Genomic DNA, 22983 nt, shown 5'->3' with positions numbered 1-22983 from the left:
CGACGCTGTCTTCTTTGCCGTCCCTTCCTGTTGTCGCTGCCTTGCCACCCTACTGCTGGAAGCCTGAGCTCTCTGCACTGTACCCTCTTTCCTACTGATGGGACCAGGCCGCTGGGGCCTCCCTTTTCTCATCCGTGAGGCCACCAGGCTGGGCCTGCCCTGATGAGAGGTGAGGAGGTCCTCCTGGAGCTGAAAGGGGCAATTGGCTGTGCCCTGCCTTTGTCAAGAAGGTTGGGAGACAACAAAACGCAAGCATCTTGGCCAGGGCGGTGGCTCACAGCTGTAATCACAGAACTTTGGGAAGCCAAGGCAGGTGGATCACCTGAGGTCAGGAGTTCAAGACCAGCTTGGCCAACGTGGTGAAATCCCATCTCTACTAAAAATACAAAAATTAGCCAGGCATGGTGGTGTGTGCCTATAATCCCAGCTGTATCCCAGGAGGCTGAGGCAGGAGAATCACTTGAACCTGGGAGACAATCTGAGTTATCTCAGATGCTAGTTTCTCTGGTGAAGGTTGCAGTGAGCCGAGATCACACCACTGCACTCCAGCCTGGGCGACAGAGCGAGACTCTGTCTCAAAAAAAAAAAAAAAAAAAAAAAAAAAATTAGCCAGGCGTGGTGGCTAGTGGCACGTGCCTGTAATCCCAGCTACTTAGGAGGCTGAGGCACAAGAATTGCTTGAACCCAGGAGGCAGAGGTTGCAGTGAGCTGAGATCGCACCACTGCACTCCAGCCTGGGTGGCAGAGCCAGACTCCATCTCAAAAACAAAAAACCAAACAACCCACAAACACCTGCAGAAAGAGGTTCCCAGGTAAGAAGGGTCCCCCTGCCAGGATGGGCTGGGTGTGGGGTGGGAATGCCATTCATGCCAATCCTGCTGTCCGTGGTGATTTTGGTCTCCTCAGTGAACATAACTGTAACCATGATCCATAACCAGGACCTCCACCTCCCTACTCTCTGACTCCAAAGGAGATGCTGAAGCCTGATGGGCAGAGAGAGAGAGAGCGTCTGCCTGCGCTAGGCAGTGTCCCAGCTTAATGAACCTGCCATAGTGGGTCCAACTGACCACAGGTCGGTTCTGCTCAAGACAATTCCAATATATGCCGTCAATCAGAACCAAATCAGAGGGCGCCAGATTCAATGAACGAAGCCCCTGGTTGGTAAGAGACTGCATCCAATTCTGAGTTATTTTTTGAAGAGAACAAGTCATTTGAGAGTTTCTTGTTCCCTAAAATGTCCCCAGGAACTTTTTAACTGGCTTGATACTAGATCTCCTAAGCCCTCAGCAGCTGCAAAATTGATTCATAAAGCTTGTTTTTCTTTTCATGTTTTTTAAAAAGAACAAAATGTAAATTAGGTTGCAAAGCCCTGGTGACATGATCTGACAAGCTGGCGCTGGCAGAACCTTGGCCCGTGCTGTCTGCCCCAAGGTCACAGTGACACAGCCTGGTTTGGGGTAGACAGTTCCGTTCCATGTTCCAGGGCGTTCCAAAGACTCTCACCATGCCAGATTTCCAGCTGGACCCCACGTAGTGGAGGGGGCTTCGTGCATGAGTAAGGATGTGGTTGTTTTTCTGTTTCTTTGCCACGGAATGTTCCTTCCGAGAAAGGCACTTTAAGTGGATCAGAAATGTTATCTCAGATGCTAGTTTCTCTGAGGAAGAAGCTGGTCTGGGGGGTGTGTTGGACGGAGTGTGTTGGAGAATGACATCTGGCACCTTTGCCTGAATGAGGCCTCAGAACGAATGACAAAACTCCAAAGTCAGACTAACTCTCATCTGTTCACACTACAATGCTATGCTATTTTCAAGGCCAAAATACTGCTATAAACTTAGTAACGCCCCCTGAATGTCCCAGAGCTGGGGAACCAGCCCCTATTTTTGCCTACTACATGTTTTGCGGCCCAGCAGAGTGTGAGGCGGCCAAGCCACCGCACTGGTGAGTGTGGGTGCGAGGGAGGCCCCGGCCTCTGCTGGGCGGGGCTGCTCTGTGGTTTCTGGCCCAGGTGCAGCGTGAACGGGCTCGGGGGCTCTCAGAGGGGCTTCTGCATTCTCCTGGCAGCTGCCACCGGGGTTAAGCATGGCCAGTGATGCTCTTTATAACGGTCACACACCACCACTTGGGTGTTTTGCTGATAAGAAGCCACAATCTGGAACTCTCAGGAGCCCGGCACACCCGGCACCCCCACCCCAGCCCCACAACAGGCAGGGGTGATCCACACTGGGCCACACTGGGCCACACTGGGCGGAGGGTCCAGGTGGCCGTGCAGGGAAAGGGAATGAGGCCACGGACCATCATTTTCCTGGACCATACGTGTCGCGACGAAGGCCTGCTGCTGGCTGAGGACCCCTCTGCCCCCTGAGACCACGCCTCCTCCATATCCCGTGCAAACCCCATCCAGGCAGCATCACCAGAGACCCAGAGATCCAGCCACCATGTACATCCAGCTGCCAGGGTTTTTCTCGCCTCCGCCCACTTTTCTATTTCAGAAACAGTGGAATGTCCAACTTTGTGAATTCCATTGCTCACCAGAAATTTGCTTTAATGTCTAAATGTTCTAAAGATGAGAGGGGGGAGGGAAATGCATAAAAAGCAGTGCCTCATGGAAAACACACACATGTGCATGCACACACACCCAAAGTCCTTTGTGCTTTAAACATTCCTGGTAACTTCACTGACCATCCTGGCTGGAATATTCTGAAATGGTTAAGCCAAGAATTTCAGTCGCGAATATTTCTGCAGTGATTTCGTCTGGAAGTTCTTCTTCAAGGCAAATTTCTGAACCTAGCCAAAACAAGAAAAGAACACCAAATGCCTTCATGATGATTATGTTTCTTTCTTTTTTGGGTGAGGGGAGGGGTTTGAGACAGGGCCTTGCTCTGTTGCCCAGGCTGGAGTGCAGTGACACGATCATAGCTCACTGCAGCCTTGAACTCCTGGGGTCAAGTGATCCTCCCACCTCAGCCTCCCGAATAGCTGGGACTACAGGCACACGCCCCCACGCCCAGCTCATTTTAAAATTGTTTTGTAGAGATGGGGTCTCGCTATGTTGCCCAGGCTGATCTCAAACTGCTGGCTTCAAGTGATCCTCCCACCTCAGACTCCCAAAGCGCTGGGATTACAGCTACCGCACCTGGCCTCAATGACTATGTTTCTAACTCAGGAGGATTTTCCAAAAACACAAGGAAATGCTACTAAACAAAAACAAGAGGGGCTTTGTGCTGTGATTTGGCTTTGATTCCTTGAAAAACTCCGGGTGGAAATTGCTTAAAAATCTCTCCTTTACAGAACAGAACACTGTTAACCAAATCTCTGCAAACCTTACTGGAAAGCCTTAACCACATGGTATGATTGATTTTTCTGTTTCAAGATGCCTGGGAACACAGCAGAAATATATAACAATCAGGAAAGGTACATTCTGAGATCCGAAGCACATCAAGGAATGGGGTAGGGAGACCTTGCAGGTTGGGAATGACCTGTTAGCTACTGGAGTCTGAAATTATCTGAGTTCAGGGACTTTGTTTAATTTGATGTGGGGAATGAACAATAAAAGGAGAGGGAAAGGGGAATGGGTGAGGGGTCTTTGCACCCTCCTCAGTCTTGGTGATGGTGGTGGGATCTGACCATCCCCAGGTTTGTCAGCAGAGTTGCTCCTGTACCAGCGAGCCTAGAAGAGCCGTTTAGATTGGTTCCTCCTGAGCTGAAAGTCACAGCCCTAACTTCAGGTCCAGTGCACGAAAAGAAGGTGAAAAATACTTAGGCTATAGCAGGAAGGGACAGGAAGATGATCTTTAAAAACTTGAAAGTTTTGGTAGCTTGTAGCTGGGCTTGTACTGCCCACCAAGTTGATGCTCTCTCCTTCTCCAAATCTTTCTCTATCTCTCTCTCTTTTTTAATTGAGACAGGCTCTCACTCTGTTGCCCAGACTGGAGTACAGTGGCACAATCCTAACTCACCACAGCCATGAACACCTGGGCCCAAGTCATCCTCCCACTTAAGCCTCCTGAGTAGCTGGGACTAAAAGCATACACCACTATGCCCAGCTAATTGTTTTGTTTTGCTTTAATTAATTAATTAATTTAGAGATGGAATTTTGCTCTTGTCACTCAGGCTAGAGTGCAATGGTGTGATCTCGGCTCACTGCAACCTCCACCTCCTGGATTCAAGTGATTCTCCTGCCTCAGCCTCCCAAGTAGCTGGGATTACAGGTGCCCGCCACTATGCTCGGCTAATTTTCGTATTTTTAGTAGAGACGGGATTTCACCATGTTGGTCAGGCTGGTCTCAAACTCCTGACCTCAAGTGATCCACCCTCCTTGGCCTCCCAAAGTGTTGGGATTACAGGCGCGAGCCACTGTGCCCAGCCTGCCTTTTTTTTTTTTTTTTTTTTTTTTTTTTTTGTAGAGATGGGATCTCGCTATGTTGCCCAGGCCAGTCTCAAATTCTGAACCTCAAGTGATTCTCCTGCCTTGGCCTCCCAAAGTGCTGGGATTACAGGCGTGAGCCACGGTGCCTGGCCCCCAAGTCTCTCTTGACATATCTCTTCTTCTGAAACAGCTGTCAAACTGGATCCTCTACGGGTGGCCAATATTCACCCACCCAAGCTGGCAAGATGACAGGTCAGTGGAACAAAGGGAAAATAAGCCCAGAAGAAACAAAAGGACAGACAGAGCACGGGAACAAAAGCCACCACTCACTGTTCTTTTCATAACTTATTCATGTGGGATTCCCAACAGATTTACTTTGTTATGTGCAGTCTTAGGGAGAGTGGCTTGCACCAATCAGGAGAAATAAATGTACTTAAGTCTACAACAAATTAGTGAGCCACGGCTACATGCCCAGACAAAGCCAGCCAGGGTACCTTTGACAGAGGAGGTTGCAGGCTCGGATTTCCATCCCTCGGGATTCAGGCCAAACAGCGAAGCAAAGCAATCCAACATCTCCTCCTCCGTCATGTGCTCACCTGTGTGTCAAAGAGTAAGAAGGTAGTTGTTTAGCTCTTGAGGCTAAGCATACTATCAGGGCTTAGGTTTATTATTCAGAGGTCTTAAAGAGAATTATCCCATTTTTTTTCTTTTACTCAATTAAAAAAAAAAAATTAGGCTGGGCGTGGTGGCTCACGCCTGTAATCCCAGCACTTGCAGAGGCCAAGGTGGGCGTATCACTTGAGGTCAGGAGTTCGAGACCAGCCTGGCCAACATGGTGAAACCCCATCTCTACTAGAAATACAAAAATTAGCCGGGTGTGGTGGCATGTGCCTGTAATCCCAGCTACTCGGGAGGCTGAGACAGGAGAATTGCTTGAGCCCTGGAGGTGGAGGTTGCAGTGAGCTGAGATCGTGCCACTGCAGTTCAGCCTGGGCGACAGAGCGAGACTCCGTCTCAAAAAAAAAAAAAAAAAAAAAGCAACAAAAACAATAAAAACTTTTCTGGTGGAGATGAAGTCTTGCTATGTTGGGCCAGGCTGGTCTCGAATTCCTGGGCTCAGGTGATCTTCCTGCCTCAGCCTCTGAAACTGCTGGGATTACAGGTGTGAGCCACTGAGCCCAGCCCCTTTTCTTTAGACACAAAAATGATCTAGAGTCCCATGGTGCTGTCACATATGCTTCCTAATGGTGTTAAACAGGGTCCTCCAGGCAGGGAACATACGTGGGGCTGGCATAGAGAAGTAGGGCAGCATGCTGCAGGGACCAGGCTCTGCTTCATTTCAAATTCCCTCTTCTCAGAACCACCCGCTCAGACTAAGATGAAACTGTCATCCCGAGAGAGTTTACTTGACATCCTCACGTACAATAATGAGAAACATAGTAGGTAAAAATGAAAAAGTTTACTTTGGTGTGGTTGCATTTCACAAATGCAATCCAAATATTTGTTTTCTTTTCTTTTCTTTTTTTTTTTTTTTGACAGTCTCGCTCTGTCACCCAGCCTGAACTGCTGCAGTGGCGTGATCTTGGCTCACTGCAACCTCCACCTCCCGGGTTCAAGCAATTCTCCTGCCTTAGCCTCCCAAATAGCTGAGATTACAGGCGTGTGCCACCATACCCGGCTAATTTTTGTATTTTTAGTAGAGACGGGGTTTCACCGTGTTGGCCAGGCTGGTCTTGAACTTCTGACCTCAAGCGATCAGCCCGCCTCGGCCTCCCAAAGTGCTGGGATGACAGGCATGAGCCACCACGCCCGGCCCCAACCCAAATCTTATGACAGCCCAGGGAGATGGATCAGCTGGCATTTTTATTCCCATTTTACAAGTGAGGACGCCGAGTCTTGCTGAGGCTCAGGTAGTTGCAACACGAATCACATTCTTCTGCTTTCTAGCTCCAGGCCCCTCCCATTACCTCGTACTTGCCAGGGATGCAGGTGGGTCAGCCAGAACCCCTCATGGCTCAAATCTGGTCAAATCACCTCTTTCATGAAAGATGGAGCTCTCACAGGGGCTGGCTGCCCAAACTCAGTTCTCTACACTGGAAATGGCCCCAGGATGTTACCAGACATCCTGATGTATGTGCTTACCTTTAGTAACGAGCAGTCTCAGGAAGTCCTCTCTTCGAATGGCCTTTTTCCCTTTGGAGTTGGTATAACCGAGCACCTCAAAGCTCTTGTGGATGCCACTCATGGTGTTACCAAAAGGTGGCTTGTGGTTAAGGTACACTTTGAGAAAATCTGGTAAGTTGATCTTGTCAATTAGCTTTCCAGTGTCCACATATTCACCAAATTTAATTTCGTTAAATATATCATCAATCTAGGGAAAAGATGGTAATAAAAAAAAAAAAAAATAGACCACAGTAAATAGAAAAGGCACCGGGATAGATTTCTAAAAATTGGAAAGTAGGGCTGGTGCAGCGGCTCATTCCTGTAATCCTAGCACTTTGGGAGGCCGTGGCCGAAGGATCACTTGAGGCCAGGAGTTTGAGACCAGCCTGGCCAACATGGTGAAACCCTGTCTCTACTAAAAATACAAAAATTAGCCTGGCACGGTATGAGAATCACTTGAACCCTGGAGGTTGAAGTTACAGTGAGCCAAGGACATACCACTGCACTCCAGCCTGGGCAACAGAGTGAAACTCTGTCTTGGGGTGGGGGGAAAAAAAGAAGAATACTAATTTTCCACAAACTGCACAAAAATAGAGGAAAAAGGAATACTTTCCAATTATTTTAGATGTAAAAATCCTCCAGAAAATACAAGAAATTAAATCCAGGAGCATACAAAAGGATTGTGCACCGTGATCAAGTGGGATTTATCCAAGAATGCAAGGTTGGTTTAACATGTCAACCTCAATTAATATAATACATTATTATTAACAGAATAAAGGACAGAAACCACATGATCATCTAAACAGACATAGAAAAAAAGCATTTAACAAAATCTAACAACTTTACATGATAAAAACACTCAACAAACTAGGAATAGAAGGAAGCTTCCTCAACCCAATAACAGGCATGTGTGAAAAACCCACAGCTAAAATCATACTTAATGATGAAGGACTAAATGCTTTCTCCTCCTAAGATCAGAAAAAAAGACAAGGATGTCCACTCTCACCATTTCCTCCCCCTCCCCCTTTTTTTTTTTTTTTTTTTGATACAGGGTCTCACTATTTCACCCAGGCTGGAGTGCAGTGAGGCAATCTCAGCTCACTGTAGCCTTGACCTCTCAGGTTCAGGCGATCCTCTCACCTCAGCCTCCAGAGTTCCTGGGACTACAGGCATGCTTGACCATGCCTGGCTAATTTTTGTATTTTTTTTAGAGACGGGGTTTCACCATGTTGCCCAGGCTGGTCTCAAACTCCTGGGCTCAAGCAATCTGCCCACCTTGGTCTCCCAACGTGCTGGGATTACAGGCATGAGCCATCTGGCACCACTTCCATTCCACACTGTCCTGGAGGTTCTAGCCAGGGAAATTAGGCAGGAAAAGAAGATAAAAGGCACCCAGAATTGAATGGGAGAAGCAAAACTATCTCTATTTGCAGATAACACAATCTTATATATATATAAACAATACACTAAAAACTATTAGAACTGGTAAACAACTTCAGCAAGGTTGCAGGGTATAAGATCAATAATATAAACATCAATTATAGGCCAGGTGCAGTGGCTCACCCCTGTAATCCCATCACTTTAGGAGGCTGAGGCTGGAGGATTGCTAGAGGCCAGGAGTTCGAGACAAGCTTAGGCAACATATTAAAAGACCCTGCCTCTAAAAAAACAAAAAATTAATCAGGCATGTGGCATGCACCTGTGGTTCCAGCTACTCAGGGGGCTGAGGTGGAAGGACTGCTTGAGCCCACAAGTTCAAGGCTGCAGTGAGCCTATGATCATGCCACTGCACTCCAGCCTAGGACACAAAGTGAGACCCTGTCTTAAAAAATAAATCAATTGAGGCCGGGCATGGTGGCTCAGGCTTGTAATTCCAGCACTCTGGGAGGCCAAAGTGGGTAGATCACCTGAGGTCAGGAGTTCAAGACCAGCCTGGCCAACACGGTGAAAATCTGTCTCCACTAAAAATACGAAATTAGCCCAGCATGGTGGCGTATGCCTATAGTCCCAGCTACTCGGGGGGGCTGAGGCAGGAGAATCACTTGAACTGGGGAGGTGGAGGCTGTCGTGAGCTGAGATGGCGCCATTACACTCCAGCCTGGGTGACAAGTGCAAAACTCTAACTGAAAAAAAAAAAAAAAAAAAATCTATTGTATTTCTTTACACACTAGCAGTGAACAGCACAAGAATTATAATAAATTAATAAAACAATTCCAATTATAATAGGATTAAGAAGAATAAAGTATTTAGGAATAAATTTAACAAAAATGTAAGATTTGTGCTCTAAAAGCTACAAAATATTGTAAAAAAAAAAAAACTAAAGAAAACATAAGTAAATGGAAAGGCGTTCCATATTCAGGGATTGGAAGACTTAAATTTTTTTTCTTTAAGAGACAGAATCTCTCTCTGTCACCCAGGCTGCAGCACAGCTGCCTCCCAAAGTGTAGGGATGCAGGAGTGAGCCATCATGCCTGCCTTTTTTTTTTTTTTTTTTGAGAGATGATGGCCAGGAACGGTGACTCACACCTTGCCATCTCAGCACTTTGGGAGGCTGAGGCAGGAGAACTGCTTGAACCCAGGAACTAGAGACCAGCCTGGGCAACCTGGTGAAACTCTGTCTCTACAAAAAATACAAAAATGAGCCGGGTGTTGTGGCATGCGCCTTTGCATTCACGCATGTGCTGTTCCCTCACTACCTCCTCGCCCCGTATACTGGCTACTGAATTTTCCATTAGCACCACTTCACTGTTCTATGTGGTTCATCACATGCGCGTGGATCCCTAACACACATGCTTCCTTTTGCTTTAAAGACACCTTTTAAAGGAGATCATCTTAAACCCAGTCACTTGTTGCTCTCGAGTTGTCACCCGCAGGTCACAGATACTGGCTCATGGCATTTCATTCCCTTTCAGACTTTAGTTGCTTCGATTCATGCATCTGGATGAAGCAAAAAGAAAATGTGACAACTTGTCACTGCAAGAACTTAAAAACACCCTCCAGTGGGGCTGCACCAGGCCACCTCACCTTAGACTGTGCACAGCTTCTCATCAGAGATAAAAGCTGTGACTCCAGGCTCCTAAATACCTTTTTGATAAGGGCTTTCCTTTTGGCCACCAGCAGATGATCGGGTGATTGTGCTACTACTGCCAACTCCTAGAGAACCCAGGCCCATGAGATCTTTTAGATGTTCATTCTTTGCAGCTTAAAAAAATAATAATTTAAAAAATTTTCCCCTTCTCACTTGGAAAGTTTGTGTATTTTCTAATTTTTCTCGAATGAGAAAAGGGTGCTGACATGCCTATGTTTAAGTGGAAATGCAGGGCCAGTTACCACAGGACTCCTCACAGGACGCCTTATGTCACTGGCAAAACACGAGGAAGAGAGAAATATAATAATTAAAGAAACAAACAAAACTGTTCCTCACTGCTGTCAGCCTCTCTCTGTGCAGTATTTTTGTACCGTGCATGTAGCAGTCAGCTGAAATGCAGAAACCCCAATTATACCAGTGAAAGGGCTAGGAATTAGTAACTTATTTTAGCATTTACATTTTAACCTAAGATGTTTCCCAATAAACTGTGGGGTTTGGAATTTTACAAAGAAAGAATAAGAGCAATAGAGAAGTGGGAACGAATTTGCTTCTTCTCCTCCCTGCTCCTGCAAAAGAACAGGCATTCTACTTTGGTCTGTGGGAATGAACCAGGAAGTTAATCTCTATTTGTACACATTACTTATCCATCGGTAACCAATTTCTCCATGTCCCACTTAAAAAATGTGGAACAAAAATTCAGAGGACACCAGTTTGCAGCACTGCCAAGCTCCAACCTGTCTCAAGTACCCTTCACCCTCACATCTTGGTCTGGCCTCAAGTATCAAGAAAAAAATAAAAATCTCTTGTAATCCAACCATCCAATCACAATTTCTGTGAAAGATTTGGGGCACCTCCTTCCTATTTTTTCTATGCATATAAAATACACATGCATATTTTTTACAAAACTGGTATCATGTATAATTTTACATCCTGCTTTTTTCCTTTAACGCTGTATCTAAGTAATCACCTAGTATTTTCAGAGATGCCACATATTCTCAATGCAACATTCCAGGTCAGACATGGTGGCTCATGCCTATAATCCCAGCACTTTGGGAGGCCAGGATGGGAGGATGGCTTGAGTTCAGGAGTTTGAGACCAGCCTGGGCAACATAATGAGACCTCATCTCTACTAAAATCTAAAAACAGGTGTGGTGGCAGTCCTAGCTACGGGGGCTGATGCAGGAGGATGGCTTGAGCCCAGAAAGCCAAGGCTGCAGTGAGCCCTGATTGTGCCACTGCACTCCAGCCTGGGGCACAGAGTGAGACCCTGTCTCAAAAAAAAAACCAGGCAAGATTCTAGGAATGTTGAAATAACATTATTGGTTACAGACACAAATTAACTATAATTGATATATAATTGATATTATAAAAGTAGCTGTAAATGGTAACACTGTTTCATATACAGCATTTACTGAGTTTATACTATGTACAATTGCTTGTTAAATCATGTATAATTTTATGTAGGAAAAAACACTATCCAGTAGCAATTATTTGCATATTGCACTATATAATTTTGACAGTATTACTATATAGGAATGCCACTATTTACCATGAGACAGTAGAGGTGGGGGCTAAAAGAGCAATCTTTGATGATAGACCTAGGTTCAAACTCTGGCTCTGCCATTTTCTGTCTATATGACCTTGAGTGAGTTACTCACATTCCTTCTCCTCAGTTTCCTCATCTTGAAAAAGCAGGGAATACAGTAATACGTATGCATTGGGCTTTTCTGAAGCTTATTGAGACTATGCATGTAAAGTGCTTAACATAATGCCTAACACATAGCAAGCATTCAACAGACAGTAATTATTCTTGTGATTATTGTATTTTTCTATGCACTTGCTAATTACAATACATGTAATCATAACATAAGATAAATTATAATTTGGCTGGGTGGGGTGGCTCACACCTGTAATCCCAGCACTTTAGGAGGCTGGAGTGGGTAGATCGCTTTAGAAGCTTGAGACAGCCTGGGCTGTGAAACCCTGTCTCTACAAAAAAGACAACAAATTAGCTTGGTGTGGTGGCGCATGTGCCTGTAGTCCCAGCTACTTGGGAGGCTGAGATGGGAGGATCACCTGAGCCTGGGAGGTGGAGGCTGCAGTGAGCCGTGATTGTGCCACCACACTCCAGCCTGGGCAACAGGAGTGAGGAGTAAGACCCTGTCTCAAAAAGAAAAAAAAAAGAAATAATATATATAAATATATATAAATTACCAATGTAATATATGTTTTAACTCAGTTCAGAAACAGGAGACTAAGACGACAAAAGGAATTCATAAGGGCCTGAGTTACTCATACCCAGAGAGTTCCAAAGAGCTCAGCAAACATTCACAGCACAAACCACTCAGCATGTGATTCACCTCTTACTCTCTCTTCCCGTATGACTGATCAAGAATCACTACTCAACAAGCACAGAGTTGGCAGCTTTGGCATCACTGACATTTCCTTCCTGAGCCGACTTCGCAAGTGTTCGTTGAAAAGGCAGGTTCTGCTACATGTCTGAACAAAGTTCATGCTTGGGAGAGGAACCTCGGAGCCGGAAATAGAACGTGGAGCTTGTTCTGAACGCCCCCGTGTGAAGATGACTTGAGAGAAGCAGGAGTCCTAGCTGAGCGGCCCAGACATTCTGGTGGTCGTCAGTCAGCCTGGCCTTTGACTGGCATTCTCACGCCTGCTAAGGCGGGGCTTTATTCCATTCATCTGGAGAGCTTAAACAGTTCTGAGGCCCAGATCCTATTCCTGAGAACCTGATTTTTTTTTTTAGATGGTAGTCTCACTCTGTCGCCAGGCGGGAATGCAGTGGCGTGATCTCGGATCACTGCAACCTCTACCTCCTGAGTCCAACCAATTCTCCTGCCTCAGCCTCCCAAGTAGCTGGGACTATAGGCGCACGCCACCACACCTGGCTAATTTTTGTATTTTCAGTAGCAACAGGGTTGCTACTGTTGGCCAGGCTGGTCTCAAACTCTTGACTTCAAGTGATCTGCCTGCCTCGGCCTCCCAAAGTGCTGGGATTACAGGAATGAGCCATCACAACCAGCTGAGATCCTGATTTAATTGGTCTGGGGACCAAATTTTTGGAAGCTTCTCATTCAAATGATTTGAATGCGTAGCCAAGCTTGAGAAACACGGCTGGAAGGCACAGGCTCGCAGACATCGTCAGGCATCACAATGACCAGCAGGTCTTGTTCAAACAGACTGTGGGTCCCACCTGCGGGGTTTCTGAGTCTGGGATAGGGTCTGACCATTTGCATTTCTTGTAAGTCCCTAGGTCACGAGAAGTCAGTCCTGTTGGTCTGGGGGCCACACTTTGAATACTGCTGCTCTTAGACCACAGGGGTTCACGGAGGTGATACTGGTGCCAAAATGAATCAGCCCCAAGCTTGTGACTTTCAGTAGAGAGTAATAATGGGTGGCAGCTGCGGTGCACGCTCTAATTCTTTGGGCTCACATCTGTTTTCCCCATTAAGCTGTAGCCAGAGCTTTCATCTCTATTTCCCCGGCAGCTTAGTTCAGAGCCTGGCACATTATAGAGGCTCAGAGAAATGTTTACTGAATGGATAGATAGATGGATGAATGGATGAATGAATGAATGATGAAGTAAATAATGTGGACACAAGTGAGGCCACAAAAAGAATTCTCTTGAAACTCACAAGAAGCTTAGAATAATCATTTAGTGCCCTAGTTAATTTCACTCGATTTACTAGTGGTTACTGAGCATTTATTTGGTTTAGTGCAAAGCCAATGAAATGCAAGTCCCTCAATTATTACTAAAACAGTTCTGCATTCTGGTTTTCAATCTTAGTCGTTGGGGTCAGCAAATATTTATTCAGCATCTATTAAGGTCTGGGCCATGTGAAGAGACGCTCAAGAGACGATATACACAAGGAAAGTGAGCTGACAGGCTCCATCGCCGAGGTCCTCAGCCCTGGCTGCCTGGGGCTTTAAAAACTGTCCATGATCAGGCTCCACCCCTAGGTTCTGTTGCACAAGGCTTGGGCCCAGGTGTAAAAATCAGGTGTAAAAATACTGATGTATTTTTTTAAGTGCCCTCAAGTGATTTTAAAAGGTTGGCTACCGTGGCTCTGAAAGATTCAGTGCCAAGATGCAGGAGAACATCATCAAAGGCTGGAGGAGCTCTCAGCCAGGTGGGCTTTGGGAAGGCTTCCTGGAAGAGGTGGGCCTACTGCAGAGCCATGAAGGGTTTGGCACGTAGGAGGTCAGAGGAAGACACTCTATGCTGGGAAACAAGCGTGAGGAGGAGGGTGCAGAGGAGGTGCCCACCCCGAGCCCATGCACCCAATTCTAGACCACACTCTGGGTACCTGAACCCGAGGCTTCTCTCTCCTACATAACCTAAGCCCACTTCTGGGGCCCATGGGGATCTCACCCTCCTGAGGCCAACCTGTGCCCCTGGTGTTGCCCACCCATAGGCCTGAAGGGTGCCCCGGGGCTGCTGTTTGGAGGGTATAGAGAAGGGTCCACCTCCTGAATGCCATGCACACAGTGGCCAGGGACGGAGCCAGAGCTGGGAAGACACACGGGGCTGTCCCAGCCTGGCCCTGCATGCTGCCCATTCGGGTGTGAACTTTGAATCAGCTCATGTCGAAGGTTGAACTGTCAAGGGGGAATATTTATTTAGCAGCTTGTTGCTTGATTGGTAACTTTTAAACATTTAGACATACAGCATCTGGGCCTCTGTTGCCCCGACTGCTCCAGGCCCCAAGACATGAGGGTGGCCTCTTGGTGGTGGGCTGGAGTCCCCTCACCCGAGAGCATCTTATTTCTGCCTCTGTCATTGACAATGCAGGCCTTTGGGTCTGTGATCCCTGCTGTCAGCCTCAGAAAGCCATTGATGTCCTTAGAATTATGTTCTATAATTAAGTTTTACAACCTCCCTATTAAATGGAGAGGAACACGATATATTTGAACTGGGGCCATTCCTTGTTTTTATAAGCAGGCTCCTGGTGGGGGCAGGTTTGCTTTTGTAATGGTTTCATGGACCTGTAGGGCTGGGAGCACTCACCCTCTTCCCCACCCCCTCCTCCCAACGCACAATACCCTCTAGAACATCCTCAACTAATGGGGCACAGTGTCTTGTTCCCACTCATCATCTTCACTCACACCCTCCCCTGGTCACCCCCTGCATATCCTCGCTGACCTGGGGCAGGGAGTAGTGGGCTGAGGAGGGGGCGTAAGGGCTGGGCAGCATCACTGCATGGCCACATCTGGAGACCCCTGTGAGCGCCCCCCCTGCGATTCATGCAACACTATGACCCCAGCTGCTGCATACCTCCCTCCAGGAACTAGATCTGGATGGCGACTGCCTCTTTTTCCAGGAGTGGGGCACGCGTGCACAGTTCTGCCCTCTGGACGCAGTCTCAGGTGACGGCAGCCAAGGCCTGGCCTGGTGCTCTTGCCCAGTGTCTTCTACTCCATGTGAACAACACCCATTCACAGGGCCCTTTAGAGCGACTGTCACCCTGCCCTGCATCAGAGCCCAGGTCTCAAACACCTCCAGGGACTCTTCCCTTCCCGGTGAATGTTTTTAAAGGTCAAAGAGACAGTCCTAGCTGAAAGACAAGTCTTGCACCTTGTACCAAACCCACAACGAAGGATTTGCTAATTCTGTGTCCACAGCTCTCCAAAATCCTGATCCTGCCTCATGCACCCTAAAGCCCCAGATGGTTCCTAGCTTAAGTGAAGAAGTGATGTGGGCCGGGCACCGCGGCTCACGTCTGGGATCCCAGCACTTTGGGAGGCCAAGTTGGGTGGATCATTTGAGGTCAGGAGTTCAAGACCAGCCTGGCCAACATGGTGAAACCCCATCTCTACTAAAAATACAAAAATTAGCTGGGCGTGGGGGCGGGCACCTGTAGTCCCAGGTACTCAGGAGGCTGAGGTGGGAGAATCACTTGAACTTGGGAGGCAGAGGCTGCAGTGAGCCGAGATCACGCCATTGCACTCCAGCCAGAGGGAGATTCCATCTCAAAAAAAAAAAAGAAGAAGAAAAAAAAATCCAACAACAACAAAAAACTTGCACACAAATGTTCACAGCAGCCTTATCCATAATAGCCAAGAAAATGGGAAAACGTAAATGTCCATCTGTTCGTGAATGGATACATAAAATGTGGCATATCTACCTGGATGAATAGAATGTTACCCAATCATAAAGAAAAGAATGAAGGACTGACACATGCTACAACCTGGATGAACCTGGAAAACATGATGCTGAGTGAGTGAAAGAAGCTGGACCCAAAAGACCACGTATTTCATGACTCCATTTATATGAAATGCCAAGATAGGCCAATCCATACAGACAGAAAGCACATTGGTGGTTGAAGGAGAAATGGGAAGTGAGTGCTCATGGGTCTGGGGTTTCTTTTTGGAATGATAAACATGTTCTAGGATTACATGGTGGTGATGTCTGCACCACTCGGTGGACATTCTAAAAACCAATGAACTGCATCCTCTAAACAGGTGAATTACGTGGTATGTGGTATATCTCAATAAAGTTTTTTTTAAGAAAAGAAAATAAATAATATGGAGAAGCCATGGCAATGGCAAGTAACAACATTTCAATTCAAAGAACATTAATATTTTTAAAATATATCTTCCACCATCATTGTGATCTACCCTTTTATATCATAAAACCAGTCAAGATTGAAACATGCTTGTTATGAAAAATTCTAACAATGGAGATACAAAGAAAAAAAATAATAAAATGCCCTGAAATTCCCCGTCCCGCAGCAATAACCAGTGTTGGATGCCTGAATTGTTAGGGTTTTCTTCCTTCTTTGCACCAACTCATACATATGTAGGAACAGAACCTGGAGTTGGGGGTCAGCCAGCTTGGTTCAAACCCTGGCTGTGCCCTCGGTAGCTAAGTGACTATGCAATCTTCCTTCTCTCTCTAGGCCTCACTTTCCCAGAATGGTATTATGCATTACTATCACCTGCATTCTTTTTTTTTGTTTTGAGACGGAGTCTCGCTCTTCTTGCCCAGGCTGGAGTGCAATGGCGCCATCTTGGCTCACTGCAACCTCCGCCTCCTGGGTTCAAGCAATTCTCCTGCCTCAGCCTCCCGAGTAGCTGGGATTACAGGCGTGCGCCACCACGCCTGGCTAATTTTTGTATTTTTAGTAGAGACAGGGCTTCACCATGTTGGCCAGGCTGGTCTCGAACTCCTGACCTCAGGTGATCCGCCCACCTCGGCCTCCCAAAGTGCTGGGATTACAGGTATGAACCACCAGGCCCGGACTCTATCGCCTGCATTCTTTTTAATGTCTGCATAGTAATCCAGGATTTATTTCTTTAAATGCTTTACATGTGAAAAGCAGAAATAGTTTTGTCTTGCTCTGATCTTTCTGCAGGAAGCCCACCTGTTGCTGGGCAGGGGCCTGGCCACGGACTCCGTTGGCCAGGAAGGCCTCCCCTAGAACACTGGGCCACTTCTCTTACCTTCAGGATGGAAATACCTGCTGATATTTACGTTTCAGGGCAAGACCCAACATAATGAGGGCTTCTCTTCAAAGTGCAAATTTCCAAATTCCCTCAGGGTCTTTATCAGAGCAGAAATTATCCCCGTGCCTCTTGGCTCAAATTTCCCCCCTTGTTATGGGTGAGGCTGAACCACTTGGCTACAGGCCTCCATCCCAGCTGGGACCCTGCTTTAGCCACGAAGATTAGTGCACAGGGCTTTGGGGGGATTTGCTTGTTTATCTTTCTCGTTTTTGTTCTGAATACAAAAGCAACACAAGCTACATGTTTATAGTTAGGAGAACTTAAATAGTACAGAAATGTATGTCTGAGGTCTCCCCAAATTTATAGCCACAACTGTCTCCTAAGGAGGGCAGATGCCACTGAATGAAATGGTCTTTTATTTATAGAACCCCTAGATGGGCTTTTTTTTTTCTTTTTCTTGAGACAGAGTCTCACTGTGTTGCCCAGACTGGAAAGCAATGGTGCAATCATGGCTCACTGCAGCCTTGACCTCTGGGCTCAAGTGATCCTCCCACCTCAGCCTCCTGAATAGCTGGGACTTCAGGCGAGCGCCACTACATCCAGCAATTAAAAAAAAAAAATTCATGGCCAGCCATGGTGGCTCATGCCTGTAATCCCAGCCTTTAATCCCATGCCTGTAATCCCACTTTTGGGAGGCCAAGGTGGGAGGATCACCTGAGGTCAGGAGTTCGAGATCAGCCTGGCCAACATGGCGAAACCCCATCTCTACTAAAAATACAAAAAATTAGCTGGGCATGGTGGCACTGCCTGTAATCCTAGCTACTCGGGAGGCTGAGACAGGAGAATTGCTTGAATCCAGGAGGTGGAAGTTGCAGTGAGCCGAGATCATGCCATTGCCCACCAGCCTGGGCAAAACAGCAAGACTCTGTCTCAAAAAAAAATAATCTGTAGAGACAGGGTCTCACTATGTTGCTCAGGCTGGTCTTGAACTCCCAAGGACAAGCGATCCTTCCACTTTGGCCTCCTAAAGTGCTGGGAATACAGGTGAAGAGACGCAGCACCAGGCCAGTCTCACTTGTAGGTGTGCCTTATTATTAATCTCATCTCCTATCAATGGATATCAGTGTTGTTTTGATTTTCAACACAATAGACTATGTGGCAACAATTGTCCCTTCAGGTCAGATATGGGTTTGGAGGGCCTGTAGTCCCAGCAACTAGGAAAGCTAAAGCAAGAGGCTTGCATAAGCCCAGGAGTTTGAGACCAGCCTGGGCAATGTAGTGAGACCCCATCTCAATATTTTTATATATTATATATTTAAATATATAATATATACATCATTATATATGTACATCATTATAAACTTGGGTGAGTTTTTCTGTAGGACACACTCCCTTTTTTATTTTTTGAGATAGAGTCTTGCTCTGTCACCCAGGCTGGAGAGTATGGTGGCACCATTTCAGCTCACTGCAACCTCTGCCTCCTGGGTTCAAGCAATTCTCCTGCCTCAGCCTCCGGAGTTGCTGGGATTACAGGCACGCACCGCCATGCCCAGCTAATTTTTGTATTTTTAGTAGAGACGGGGTTTGGCCATGTTGGCCAGGCTGGTCTCGAACTCCTGACCTCAGGTGATCCTCCCACCTCGGCCTCCCAAAGTGCTGGGATTACAGGCGTGAGCCTCTGCGCCCGGCCAGGATACACTCTTAAAAGTACATTTGTTGAGTCAAAAGATACATACATTTTAAAACTTAAGCAAAAAATAAATAGCAAATAAAATAAAAAGTTAAGTGACTGTTTAATTCCTTTCTAAATGCTCCTAAGCTATGCCCAAGCTCCTGAATATATCAAACACATTAGGGTTACTAAGAATTATGCTGAGATCAAATGATAATGTCAGGGACTCTGTCTTCCTCACTATCTGTCGAATACGACCAATGAGCATCATTGATTCATTCACTCATTCCATCAACATTTGCCAAGCGTCCACCAGGTGGGCACTTGCTGGGCACATATGTCTCCACAGGATTAGACTTAAGTTCACAGAACTAGGTGGTTGCACCAATGTTAATTCCCTGCCCAAACCTGTCAAGATTATACAACACTCTGCAAGCTAAAGAGAAGTGAAGTTGCAAGTAAGCAGGAAACGAATGATATGCTGGACCCCATCCCAATGTGACAGTCCAAAATCCTGGAGGAAAAGACACATTTATAAAGATAGAGGATGGAACTGCCTTGTATGTGAAATCATCTGTAGAAACGATGACACCTAAGCTATGGTTCCTTTGATAACATTATACACGCTGCAGATCTTTCATTTAAAAATGATTTCTAGGCCGAGCACGGTGGCTCACATCTTGTAATCCCAGCACTTTGGGAGGCCAAGGCAGGCAGATCAGGAGGTCAGGAGATTGAGACCAGCCTGGCTAACACGGTGAAACCCCGTTTCTACTGAAAATACAAAAAATTAGCTGGGTGTGGTGGCGGGTGCCTGTAGTCTCAGATACCCGGGAGGCTGAGGCAGGAGAATCGCTTGAACCTGGGAGGCGGAGGTTGCAGTGAGTGCAGTGAGCTGAGATTGAGCCACTGCACTCCAGCCTGGGCGACAGACTTGGTCTCAAAAAATAAATAAATAAATAAATAAATAAATAAATAAATAAATAATGATTTCTAGGAGCAGCCCACCATGACCACTTTGGCTGTGTTTTGCTCCTGAGCACAGCTTTCTGTGAAAGAAGGGAATGGCTAGGAATTCTTTGGGGAGGGTTATATTCTTGTGTAATTTGGCTTCAGTGTACCACACTGACTAGCTTCAAATCCCCAAGACAGTTGTAATGACATAAGAAGAATATCAATAATGTATAGTCTTTGGGCTGCTGATTTAAACCCTGCATCTGCGTCTTTTCTGTAACCAAGTGTGAACACACTCCAGTAGTGAGGCATATACTCCACACAACTTCCTGAAGGAGGGGGAGCGGCTACATCTCAATAGGAAATATTTCATTAACCACGGTAAATCCTGGGTTAGTTTCAAAGCCCTGAAAAGATTTTTTTTAATCACTGTAAATCTGACTTGAAAACAAAAGATCAGAAACTTCTCCCGATGTAGCTTCAGATATAAACTAACTCATCAGCTAATCAAGTCTGCACACTGATGTGGGGCACATCTGGAGCCTTCAGAAAACATCTCCAAAGAGGAAACTTTTTTTTTTTTAAAGTAGATAAAAAACCCTGGAATCCAAGGGTGAGTGGGGCCCTCACTGAGTGCAGCACCGAAACTCTCCTTTTGGGAAGTGGTGGGGTCAGGCAGGAGAACATATACAACATCCAGTGCAAACCTTACAACCTCCGTTTTTATTTCTGTCTTTATGTTTTTAAGTAATTGTCAATGTCTGTTACTTGTAACATTTGTTACCAACTAACATTTTTTTCCGGATACCTTTTCTTCATCAGCAAGATTTTGATAAGTTGTTTAAGCTTTATTATTTTTTGCCAATGATAGAATAAATGAGTACATCTTTAATTAGACACTTCCTTACTTTTTTTTTTTTTTTTTTTTTTTTTTTTCTGGAGAGCTATGGTGCCCAGGCTGGAGGACAGTAGCTATTCACAGGCATGATCATAGCATGCTGCAGCCTACAGCACCTGGGATCAAGCAATCCTCTTGCCTCAGCCTCCAGGGTAGCTGAGACTCCAGTTGCACACCACTATCCCCAGGTAATCTTTTTTTTTGAGACAGGGCCTCACTCTGCTGTCCAGTCTGGAGTGCAATGGCACAATCACAGCTCACTACAGCCTTGACCTCCTGTGCGCAAGTGATCCTTCGATCCTTCCCACCTCAGCCCTCCAAGTAGCTGGGACTACAGGTGCACGCCACCACACCCAGCTAATTGTTTATTAGCAGAGACGGGTCTCCTTATGTTGCCGAGACTGGTCTTGAACTCCTAGGCTCAAGCAATCCTTCTGCCTTGGCCTCCCAAAATGCTGGGATTGTGAGCCACTGTGCCTAGACAAATTTTTAAAATTTTTTAGAGATCGGGGTCTCGCTATGTTGCCTAGGCTGGTCTGGAACTCTTGGCCTCAAGTGATCCTCCTGCCTCAGCCTCTCAAGCAGCTGGGATTCCAGGCATATGCAGGACTTCCTTATTTCTATAGGAAGCAGAGACAAGCGGGTTGCTCTGTGCCCACCCCCTTTCTCAAATACTTTGTGCAAAAGGTGAGCACCGGTCGCCAGGGCTAAACACCTCACCAACAAAGCAGGACAGCCCAGGGATTAAAATCAAGAATCCTGGCTGGGCGCAGTGGCTCACACCTGTAATCCCAGCACTTTGGGAGGCCGAGGTGGGTGGATCACATGAAGTCAGGAGTTTGAGACCAGCCTGACCAACAAGGAGAAACCCCATCTCTACTAAAAATACAAAATTAGCCAGGCGAGATGGCGCATGCCTATCATCCTAGCTACTCAGGAGGCTGAGGCAGGAGAATCGCTTGAACCCGAGAGGTGGAGGTGTGGCGAGCTGAGATGGCGCCATTGCACTCCAGCCTGGGCAACAAGAGTGAAACTCCGTCTCAAAAAAAAAAAAAAAAAAAAAAAAAAAATCAAGAATCCTGAATGATGTGGTGTTGTGCGCCTATAATATCAGCTACTAGAGAGGCTGGGGCAGAGGGATCACTTGAGCCCAGGAAGTCGAGGCTGCAGTGAGCTGTGATCACACCACTGCACTCCAGCCTGGGCGACAGAGTGAGACCCTGCCTCTTAAAAACAAAATCCTGAACAAGTGAGAAGACTGCCATCAATTTGATGACATTTGGACATTTATGTAAAGTATCTTTACCAGAAAATTAAGAAAATATAAACTTTTAGATTTTGGAAAGGGTTATACACGAAGAAGCACAAGGTCAGAGAAACATTCCCATAAAGGGCTTCTGGAATCACGAATCCAGAGACGGGGATATCATGACAAAGACAAAAATATCGGATGACATTTTTAAACATTTAACGTGTGCCTTGTACTGTACGAAACGGATACTCAGTTAATCTTCACAATAATTCTGGAGGTAGGTACTACTATTATGTTTATTTTGTAGATGAGGAAAGTGAGGCATGGAGAGGTTCCGAAACTTGACCAAGTCGTAACTGGTACATGATCACAGTCAGGATTCAAACCCAGAGCTGCCTGAGCCGGGAGCCTCCCTGATGTGGCTCCATGGTTAGCACTGACCTGCAGGTATCAGAGAGCTGCCGGAATACTCCTCACCCACAGGAACTGCGAGAGGCATGGCCCACGATGGCATGTTGGTGACTTTCATAGAAGGGTGAACCTCAGGCGCCTGCAGGCCTTGTGAAGGAGACCCTCTCCCTGGCTGAGGAAGGGGCACCTGGGTTTGAAAGGCCTCCTTGTGAGGCAAGGGTGCCTGGAACTTGCTTCAGAATAACCCATGGGGCGGGAGCAGCTCAGTGGGTCTGGACCAAACAGGAGCTGAGAATTGCTGAAGCTGAAGTTGACTGATGGATACGCAGGAGTGTGCGGCGTGTGTGTGCAGTGGCGTGATCACGGCTCACTGCATCCTTGACCTCACAGGCCCAAGCAATCCTCCCACCTCAGCCTCCCGAGAAGCTGGGACCATAAGCACATGCCACTACAGCTAATTTTTTTTTTATTTTTTGTAGAGACAGGGTCTCCCTATATTGCCTAGGTTGTTCTTGAACTCCCGGGCTTACTAAAGCGATCCTCCTGCCTCAGTCTCCCAAAGTGCTAGGGCTACAGGTGTGAGCCACCGTGATTGGCCAAGAGTTCATTTTATTCTTTTGTCTGTTTCTGTGTTTGCTTGGAATTTTGCAAAATAAAATTAAAAATAAGAAAATGAGGGGCGATCCCATCACCTCTTAAGAGGAACATGCTGAC

General features: G+C 46.5%; 1 protein-coding gene across 6 annotated transcripts in view; it reads right to left on the bottom strand.

Moving 5' to 3' along the window:
* Positions 1-2509: 2509 nt before the first annotated feature.
* CFAP251 (cilia and flagella associated protein 251) overlaps positions 2510-22983 on the bottom strand; it is an 86621-nt gene continuing 66147 nt past the window's right edge. For all 6 annotated transcript variants that reach the window (XM_054441793.2, XM_063646790.1, XM_063646788.1 and 3 more), the window contains 3 exons: positions 6510-6738; positions 4862-4963; positions 2510-2785 (listed from right to left, as the gene is read on the bottom strand). In XM_054441793.2, the coding sequence (XP_054297768.1) occupies positions 2673-2785; positions 4862-4963; positions 6510-6738 (444 nt within the window). In that variant the 3' untranslated portion in view covers positions 2510-2672. The remainder of the gene's footprint in view (positions 2786-4861; positions 4964-6509; positions 6739-22983) is intronic.

The sequence above is a fragment of the Pongo pygmaeus genome, chromosome 10, assembly GCF_028885625.2.
Source record: "Pongo pygmaeus isolate AG05252 chromosome 10, NHGRI_mPonPyg2-v2.0_pri, whole genome shotgun sequence".
In the NCBI taxonomy this organism is placed as follows: Eukaryota; Metazoa; Chordata; class Mammalia; order Primates; family Hominidae; genus Pongo; species Pongo pygmaeus.
The sequence above is the reverse complement of the archived record's forward strand: the minus strand, read 5'-3'. Positions and strand labels throughout refer to the sequence as shown.